The following is a 9,562-nucleotide window of genomic DNA, read 5'->3' on the forward strand; positions in this document are numbered from 1 at the left end:
TCTCTCTCTCTCTCCGGCGATCTTCATCTTCTTCTTCCATCCTCCGGCGAAATTTCTCAAGATTACCAAAGAAAAAACCGCAATTTCCAAGAACACCACAGCCGTTACCACCTAAAAACAGTGAACGCTTTCTCTTGATTTCCGAGCACACCTCACTTTCATCGGAAACTTCCCCAACTCAAGAAGCTAGGGTTTCGAAATTTCACATTTTTTCCAAGAATTATGATATAGAAGAGGTTTTTTTATTTATTATTATTTTGGAGTTTAGCGCGGAATTTGATGGTTAGAACGGCGGAGACTTCACGTAGTCTTGTTTGCTTAGGATGACCGGTGCTGCTTCACCGTGTGATCGGAGAGGGTTTTGGTATTTTGGTAAACCCCTCTCATGGAATGGCAGATCTTGTGAGCTATGGTAATATCGAGCGAGACATCGAACAGGTCCTCTCTTCTTCTTTCCTCTCTTTTTTATATAATTTTGATGATTTCTCCTAGTCTCACTAGATGTGTTTGAATCTTGTTGGCAAATTTTGTTTTTTGTTTTTTGTTTTTTTTGTTTTTTTTTTTAGGAAAATTTTAATTTTAATTTTCGTCTTCTAAGTGGTGTCCCTGTAATTTTGAACTTTTAGTTACAAACTAGTTTTTGTCTCATCAAGATCTTCACAGAAGCCCTTCCATATGTTTTGCAGGCTCTAATTGCTTTGAAGAAAGGTGCTCAACTGTTGAAATATGGTCGGAAAGGAAAGCCTAAGTTTTGTCCATTTAGACTCTCCAACGTGAGTGTCCTTTAGATTAAAAAGGGATTACACTTCGGTTCAAAATGGTTTTGCTGTAAATTTGTTCTGAGCCTTGCAATCTTTCCATGAGGTTCTTTGTGGTGCTATTAAGGCTGAGGAATGGCAGATCTTTGTGTTTGGTCAAATATAAGCCTTTTATTCTTACCACCTTGGACATGTTATTTGCAGGATGAGACATCTTTAATCTGGATTTCAAATGGTGGAGAAAAACGTCTCAAGTTAGCAACTGTATCTAAGATTGTTCCAGGACAACGAACTGTAATATCTCTTGAATTTCTACTTTTTTTTTGTTTCGATGCAGTATCAAACAAAGGCATCAAAATTTATGAGTAGCATGTTATGACTTTGATCACGTTTATGCTATCAGGCTGTTTTCCAACGTTACCTTCGCCCTGAAAAGGATTATTTATCTTTTTCTCTCGTATACTCCAACAGGAAGCGGACTCTTGATTTGGTAAAAAACCTCAGTTACTTTCTCTTCAGCATGTATTGTCTGCCTCTGGATATGTGAAGTTAAAAAGATTACCTTATATTCAGATTTGCAAGGACAAAGTTGAGGCAGAAGTGTGGATAGCTGGCCTAAAAGCTTTGATATCTGGTCAAGCTGGCCGCTCTAAAATTGACGGCTGGAGTGATGGAGGCCTCTCTATTGCTGTAAGTAATGAGCATTCCTAACGCGGACAGCGTCAGTTTCATTGATGTTGCAAATGTATTTCTCTCTTCTCAAGATAAGTCTCATTTAGATTTTCCTGAAGTTTGTTTTGTTTCATTTCATCATTTTCAGGACAGCAGAGACTTGACTTTAAGCAGTCCTACCAACAGTTCAGTTTGTGCTTCTCGAGATTTTAGCATTGTTGAGACGCCCTCCAATTCAAACACTTTTCCCAGGACTTCTAGAACTGAGAATTCTGTCAGTTCTGAAAGATCACATGTGGCATCAGAGAGCCCAAATATGTTAGTAAGAGGACCTGGATCAGACGTTTTCCGGGTTAGTGTCTCTAGTTTTCAAAGCAGCTCAAGTCATGGTTCTGCTCCAGATGATTGTGATGCTCTAGGTGATGTTTATATATGGGGTGAAGTGCTATGTGATAGTGTTGTCAGAGTCGGGGCTGATAGGAATGCTTCTTGTGTTGGTTCAAGGTCTGATGTTCTGATACCAAAGCCATTGGAATCCAATGTTTGTTTGGATGTCCATCACATAGCATGTGGTGTTAAGCATGCTGCTCTAGTCTCTAGGCAAGGTGAGGTTTTTACGTGGGGTGACGCATCGGGAGGACGTCTTGGCCATGGAATGGGAAAAGATGTTAGTGGTCCTCAGCTTATTGAGTCTCTAGCTGCTACTAGTGTTGATTTTGTTGCCTGCGGTGAGTTCCATACGTGCGCTGTCACAATGACAGGAGAGATTTACACATGGGGTGATGGAACACACTGTGTTGGACTTCTTGGCCATGGTACCGATGTAAGTCACTGGATACCAAAGAGAATATCAGGTCCTCTTGAAGGTCTTCAAGTTGCGTCCGTATCTTGTGGACCGTGGCACACTGCTTTGATCACATCAACTGGACAGCTTTTTACTTTTGGAGATGGGACATTTGGTGTTTTAGGGCATGGTGACAAGGAAACTGTATTTTACCCGAGAGAAGTTGAATCTTTATCTGGTTTGAGGACTATTGCCGTTGCATGTGGTGTATGGCATGCTGCTGCAATAGTAGAAGTCATTGTCACTCAGTCAAGTTCAAGCATTTCATCAGGAAAGCTGTTCACATGGGGTGATGGTGACAAGAGCCGTCTTGGTCATGGAGATAAAGAGTCTCGGCTTAAACCCACATGTGTATCAGCTCTAATTGACCATTCTTTTCACAGAGTTGCATGTGGACATAGTTTAACAGTTGGCTTGACCACATCGGGGAAAATTTACACGATGGGTAGTACTGTTTATGGTCAACTAGGCAATCCCAATGCTGATGGGAAGCTTCCTTGCTTAGTAGAGGATAAACTAACTAAGGATAGTGTTGAAGAAATAGCATGCGGAGCTTATCATGTAGCAGTCTTAACGTCTCGAAATGAAGTATTTACATGGGGAAAGGGTGCGAATGGGAGATTAGGTCATGGAGATATTGAGGACCGTAAGGCACCCACTCTTGTTGATGCTTTGAAAGAGAGACACGTAAAAAATGTTGCCTGTGGTTCAAACTTTACAGCAGCAATATGTCTTCATAAATGGGTTTCTGGTACTGAGCAATCTCAATGTTCAGCTTGTAGACAGGCGTTCGGATTCACACGAAAGAGACACAATTGTTACAACTGTGGACTTGTCCACTGCCATTCATGCAGTTCCAAGAAATCACTGAAAGCTGCTTTGGCACCTAATCCAGGCAAGCCCTATCGTGTCTGCGATTCATGTTACTCTAAACTAAGTAAAGTTTCAGAATCTAGTATTGATAGCAGGAAGAATGTTATGCCACGACTTTCCGGGGAGAACAAGGATAGATTGGATAAAGCCGAGATAAGATGGGCTAAATCAGGAATAACATCAAATATAGATTTGATTAAGCAACTGGATAGCAGGGCAGCTAGACAAGGAAAAAAGGCGGACGCATTTTCTCTTGTTCGCACTTCTCAAACACCTCTATTACAGCTTAAAGATGCTTTCACCAATGTGGCTGACTTACGTCGCGTGCCACCAAAACCAGCAGTAACTCCGTCTGGAGCAAGCTCCAGATCTGTGTCACCTTTTTCAAGAAGATCTAGTCCTCCTCGTTCAGTCACTCCCATTCCTTTGACAGCTGGTCTTGGTTTTTCAACAAGTATAGCTGAGAGTTTGAAGAAATCAAATGAACTTCTGAATCAGGAAGTAGTCAAATTGCGCGCCCAGGTAAAACTCGACCTCCAAACCTTGAGAGCATTATCTTTTTCTTCCACGTCTGTCTAAACTCGTTAACTTTTTAAAATGAATCTGGGATGCTGTTCAGGCCGAGCGTCTGAGGCACAGATGTGAGGCCCAAGAATTCGAAGTTCAGAAGTCTGAAGAAAGTACAAGAAGCTATGAACCTGGTAGCAGAGGAATCCGCCAAATCAGAAGCTGCAAAAGAAGTTATAAAATCTCTGACAGCACAGGTTTTGGCTTGATTCTCTTTTATATATATATTAAACCGTCTCTGTGTGATGTATTCATCTTTGAAATATAATTCCCACTAAGTTGTCTTGTCATTTCCAGCATCCCCCTTCCACGGAAATCCTGATTTCTTCTTTTCCTTTTCTGTTTCCTCCCTAAACTTTCCTATTTGATCTTTCCAGGTCAAGGATATAACTGCGCTGCTACCATCGAGTGCTTACGAAGCACGGACAGCTAATTTATTGAACAGGTTTGAGCAAAACGGATTTCAATTTGCTAGTGCGAATGGACAGCGTCCATCACGATCTGATTGGATTAACGACACCTCACTTGCATCAACTTTGGCTCTTCCGTCACGTGCAATCACTGGACTTCGGCGGAATTCCCCGTCACCAAGAAACACAGATGTAAGCATGAGCGAACTTGTAAGCGAGGGTATTCGAATCAGTAATGGTTTCTCAGAAGATGGTGACAATCGCCGAAACTCAAGAAGCTCAGTAGCATCAGCTTCAAATGCTTCTCAAGTTGAGGCAGAGTGGATCGAACAGTACGAACCTGGTGTTTATATAACACTATTGGCCCTAGGCAATGGAACAAGAGATCTCAAACGTGTGCGGTTTAGGTAACATTTTAGAATCGATACACTTGTTATCTTGATACTTTTTTTTGGAGATTATAAAATAATAATACTAATGCGGTTGTTTTTTTTTTGTAGCCGGAGAAGGTTCAAGGAGCAACAGGCAGAGGTATGGTGGTCTGAGAATCGCGAAAGAGTGTACGAGAAGTACAACATTCGCGGTACCGATAGATCAAGCGTGGCAACATCACCTCTATCTCAATCACAGTTCCAGACATGAACCCAAAACAATTAAAAGCATAGGAAGCAGTTAGCCTTATTCTGAGTTCCACTCTCAGGCAATTTAATTACACTGTATATAGAGAATCTCTGGCGTTGTTTTGCGAAGAGTTTGTCGTGAATTTCCATTTACGTATCTCTATTATAGTAAAAGAGAAGTACAACTTCCCTTTCAACCAAAAATGCCCCTATGCCAACAACATAAAAACAAAGAGATCAAGGTTAAACATGACTTAACAATTTCTTGGGTCGGGTCAAAATTAGAAAAATAATCCGACCTTAAATATGACTTAACAATTTCTTGGGTATAACAATGTTAATGACCCAATAAATAACCCAATACTAATGGACTCCTTATCATCCTAAAACCGAAAATAAATACTTCCCCAAATTTAGTTCCTTATCACGCTAAAACAGCCGATAATTATTGTGATATCCTCCTCAATCTCATCAATTAATTTTTCTAATATCAAAATCCTAACAAAAAAAGAATATCTTACTAAACTGCTTCAGCGTAATGTACTAATATCAATCTTCAAGATTATTCCAAAATCTTTCAAAGCCGCATTTTGAGTAATGTACTATATTCCTAATTTAAAGTCTTATTTTTTTTTTAACTGTACCTAGAAAATATATCATCATTGTTAAGAATATTTTACCTAATTAACTACTAAGATTTTTATCCCACATTCCACGAATATACCATAAATTATACTATCAAATCATACCTAATGGAGAATACGTGACGACTCCCTATAAATACGATGATACTAATCGAAGCTTCAGTCACCATACCTTCTATACTTTATCCTTTCTGTATTCTTTCAAGCCTTCTTCAATGGCTGCCGCTATCAAAGATCTGCAGTCCATTAAACCATTCATAACTGGCTGGAGAATTCAAGTGAAAATTATTCATTCTTGGAAGCAATATAATGTCTATTCCGGAGAGATTATAGAAATGGTTTTATCAGATACCATGGGATAAGCTTATATTAGTAGTTTTTGTATGTATCATATTCGTTTTCATTAGCTTATATGTTTATATGTAAGATTATTTGAAGTTTTTTTTTTTTCAAGAATCCATTTATTATGTTCCTAAATCAATGTGTTTTTGTAGATGTCATTGGTGAGGTAGTTAATTTCGGCTAAATGAAAAATCATGACATGGAGGATAGGATTAAAAACAAAATCGAGTTTGTACTCAGGGATACAATGTACTAATGAGTTCGTGTTTATTCTATACATATAACAATTTGTAACTTTTTAACATTATGCTACTGAATTACTATTTTTTCTTTCCTAAGAGATGAATGTTTAGCGTATACACTATGGAGGGTCTTTTGCTGAAAACATTCTCTTAGCTTGGAAAAATAATATGCATTGCTGAAAACATTCTTTTAGCTTGCGAAAACAACATGCATAAGATGGTCATATGTTTGCCTTTTTTTTTAGGCAAACACAGCGATTTGCTAAGGTCAATTCTTTCAAAGGTGTATCTATGTAAATTTTATATTTCCAAAGTTATGTATTGTTTTTTTATAAGCATGTGTTGCAAGAGGTTTATTACAGAATAAAATGTTGTTAGATGTATTTAAAAATTCAATACCGTTCATATATTATTACTTAGTTTGCTATTTTTTATTTTCCGGGTTTTAAGTTAATCATGGATTGAAACAATCATAAATAAAGTTTTACTGTATTAGATTTTTAAAATAATTGGCAACTATACTGATACCTTTTTTTTTTTTGGACAACCTACTATACTGATACCAATCTTCTTCTTTTTTTGCTTCAACGTACAAATTTTTCTAATCACCCTAAACTTATGAAAAAGGTGAAATCAAAATTGACAGAAAATATATAAGCATACCACTGTTTGAGAACGAAAATTATCCACTACTTTCGGAAACAAAATAACAATTCTGAGAGCATGACAATCAATTCGAAATATACCAAATGACAGCAAAATTTAACTTAAAAACTGAAATAACTTACCAAAATACATGCAATTGGTTCACTATTTGTTGAATTATTAATTGCCGATCTGTACATATAAACCCTTTGACTGCGACAGCGTTTTCCCGATTTCGATTTTGTGGTAGGTTATGAAGACATGTTCGATGTTGACATGGATGGAATAACAAAATTGAAGGGAAGTGATGAAGAATGGAAAAGGTTGGTTTAGAATTTGGGTTTCTCGATTTTGTCGAAGGGAGTTAAAACAAAATTGTTTAGTTTAATGTTAAATAGAATAATTTTACAAAAAGGCCTAACTTAGTCCATTAAGATTATTTATAAGACAATACTAAAGAGCCCACTAAACTAAATTGTTGAGATTACATACAGCCCAATAACAAAAATAGAAAAAATCAGACATAAATTTCTATGTAGAGTCAGTGTTTAAAAGAAAATTTACAATAAACTAGGAATCATTTTGATAGTAAACACTAGGAATTATTACATGAAATGCTTTATTTTTTTTTTACAACATGAAATGCTATTTAAAAGTGTTTTCTAACCATGAAACCAAGAAAACGACAAAAATTCAATTTACTCATACAGATTTTAAGTATATCTAATTAGTTTGGATTCTTAACATAATTTCTTATAAAATTTCAATTTTCAATTAAGAAGCTAACCATAATTTATAGATTTTCTGAAACATTTTTTGTGTGGATACATATATCCTTTGTATGTAATTTTGCAACGAGTCAGAACATGTAGAAAAGTTAGCTGGAAACTTTTTTTTTCTGTTTATATTAAATTATTTTTCAAAAATCCCATACTTAATTACTTATACAATATTTTCAAAAATATACTTTTATAAATTAATACAATTTATTCATTATTTTATTTTATCCAAATTCATGAAAATATTAAAATTCTTTCTTTTTATTTTATTTTATCAAAAGTCAGTATATTATCATTCACTTTCTTTTTTTCTTCTATTATTTTATCCAATGCCCAAACTCATAACAAAAATATATATTTTACTGACCCTGAAATAAAAATATAACATGTACCAATCCGTTATGAATTTATGTTATGTGAACATTCCCCGCACGCACTGTAGCACGGATCCGGTCGTAGTTGATTGTTTAATTGAGATAACATCTGATTAGCCAACTTCACGCCTTTCTTGTAGCTTTTTTCTCCGTCTTCCACTTCATGCCGTTTTGCTTTTCCGTAACTACACTGGGCGCTGTTTCTCTTTCTTTTAGGTATATCGTCATCATCTTTGGTTCTCATTTCCTCAACTCAAGCTTCCCCCAAATCAGCCATGGAAGCTAGACTCTCCGAAACTCTTGGTCTCCCATCTCCGAATCTTAATCACTGCCTTCTTCCAAGCGATTTCAATTCCCTCTTCACTCATTTCTCCGATCTCACCTCCGTCCAAAGCCCCACCGTCAGAGACCCTAAACCCAAAACCAAATCACCGAGATTTAGAGCAAGTTTCAGAAGATCCGAGCCATTATTTGCATCTACATCAGTCTCGGATCCAATCCACGCAAAACCCCGATCAGAATTCCTGAAATGGATCAAACCAGCATCACGAAGCAGTCCAAAAATCCAAACACTCATGAAACAACTCTCTGTCTGGGAACGTGCCATCATCGGTGCAGGAGCCGGTGGACTGGCGGGAGCGTTTACATACGTTGCTCTTCTCCCACTTGACACAATCAAAACCAAGCTTCAAACGAAAGGCGCGTCTCAGGTGTATAGCAACACATTTGATGCAATAATTAAGACATTTCAAGCTAAAGGTGTTTTAGGTTTTTACAGTGGTGTCTCCGCCGTGATTGTTGGGTCTACGTTTTCCTCCGCCGTGTACTTCGGTACCTGTGAGTTTGGTAAGTCTCTACTCTCCAAATTCCCGGATTTCCCGACCGTGCTGATCCCGCCTACTGCTGGTGCTATGGGAAACATTATCTCTTCGGCTATAATGGTTCCTAAAGAGCTCATTACACAGAGAATGCAAGCTGGAGCTAGTGGGAGATCGTATCAAGTATTGCTTAAGATCCTTGAGAAAGATGGAATCTTGGGGCTTTACGCCGGTTATTCGGCTACATTGTTGAGGAATTTGCCGGCTGGTGTACTAAGTTATTCGTCGTTTGAATACCTGAAGGCTGCGGTTTTGGAGAAAACTCAGCAGAGCCATCTTGAGCCTTTGCAGAGTGTTTGTTGTGGCGCATTGGCTGGTGCCATATCTGCTTCCATAACTACACCATTAGATGTTGTCAAGACTAGGCTGATGACACAGATTCATGTAGAGGCAGTGAACAAACTTGGCGCTGCTATGTATACTGGTGTGGCTGGGACTGTGAGACAGATACTAAAAGAGGAAGGTTGGGTTGGTTTTACTCGTGGCATGGGCCCTCGAGTTGTTCACAGCGCTTGTTTCTCTGCTATCGGTTATTTTGCATTTGAGACTGCAAGGCTTACAATCTTGAATGAATATTTGAAGAGGAAAGAAGATTCTGAAACTATCGTTGATGCTGATTCTTGAGTTTGGTTTTAAAATATGGTCACATGAGAGAGAGCTTTTCCATGGTTCTCCAAGAAGCATTAATCTTTATCCTTGTGGGGGGTTTAACGGACAAGCTTATTCTCCATACTTGAGTTGTTCAAAATATAATTCACTTTTGCTGCATTTTCATTCTAGTTCTAGCTTTATTTTCAATCTGATTCGATTTCTTTCAGATTCATCTTTATAGACTGCCATGCTTTCCTTCAATCTCATGTCATTTTTGGCCGTATAATCCTACGCTTGTAAATCTATCTTCCTTCTTTTCTCAT

The 9,562-nt window shown here is 37.7% G+C and overlaps 2 protein-coding genes and 1 pseudogene across 2 annotated transcripts in view; all 3 read left to right on the forward strand.

The window, feature by feature from the left end:
- Positions 1 to 308, forward strand: part of LOC104773203 — an 8,308-nt gene extending 8,000 nt beyond the window's left edge. The window contains exon 6 of the mRNA XM_019242594.1: positions 288 to 308. Coding sequence (XP_019098139.1) covers positions 288 to 308 — 21 coding nt within the window. The remainder of the gene's footprint in view (positions 1 to 287) is intronic.
- Positions 14 to 4,948, forward strand: LOC104773198 (annotated as a pseudogene).
- A 3,046-nt stretch (positions 4,949 to 7,994) lies between these two features.
- Positions 7,995 to 9,561, forward strand: LOC104773200 (protein MITOFERRINLIKE 1, chloroplastic). Its single transcript, XM_010497775.2, has one exon. It carries the CDS (start codon positions 8,046 to 8,048, stop codon positions 9,270 to 9,272), a length of 1,227 nt encoding a protein of 408 aa, XP_010496077.1. The 5' UTR covers positions 7,995 to 8,045; the 3' UTR covers positions 9,273 to 9,561.
- Position 9,562: the final 1 nt, after the last annotated feature.

The sequence above is a fragment of the Camelina sativa genome, unplaced genomic scaffold, assembly GCF_000633955.1.
Source record: "Camelina sativa cultivar DH55 unplaced genomic scaffold, Cs unpScaffold00486, whole genome shotgun sequence".
Lineage (NCBI taxonomy): Eukaryota > Viridiplantae > Streptophyta > Magnoliopsida > Brassicales > Brassicaceae > Camelina > Camelina sativa.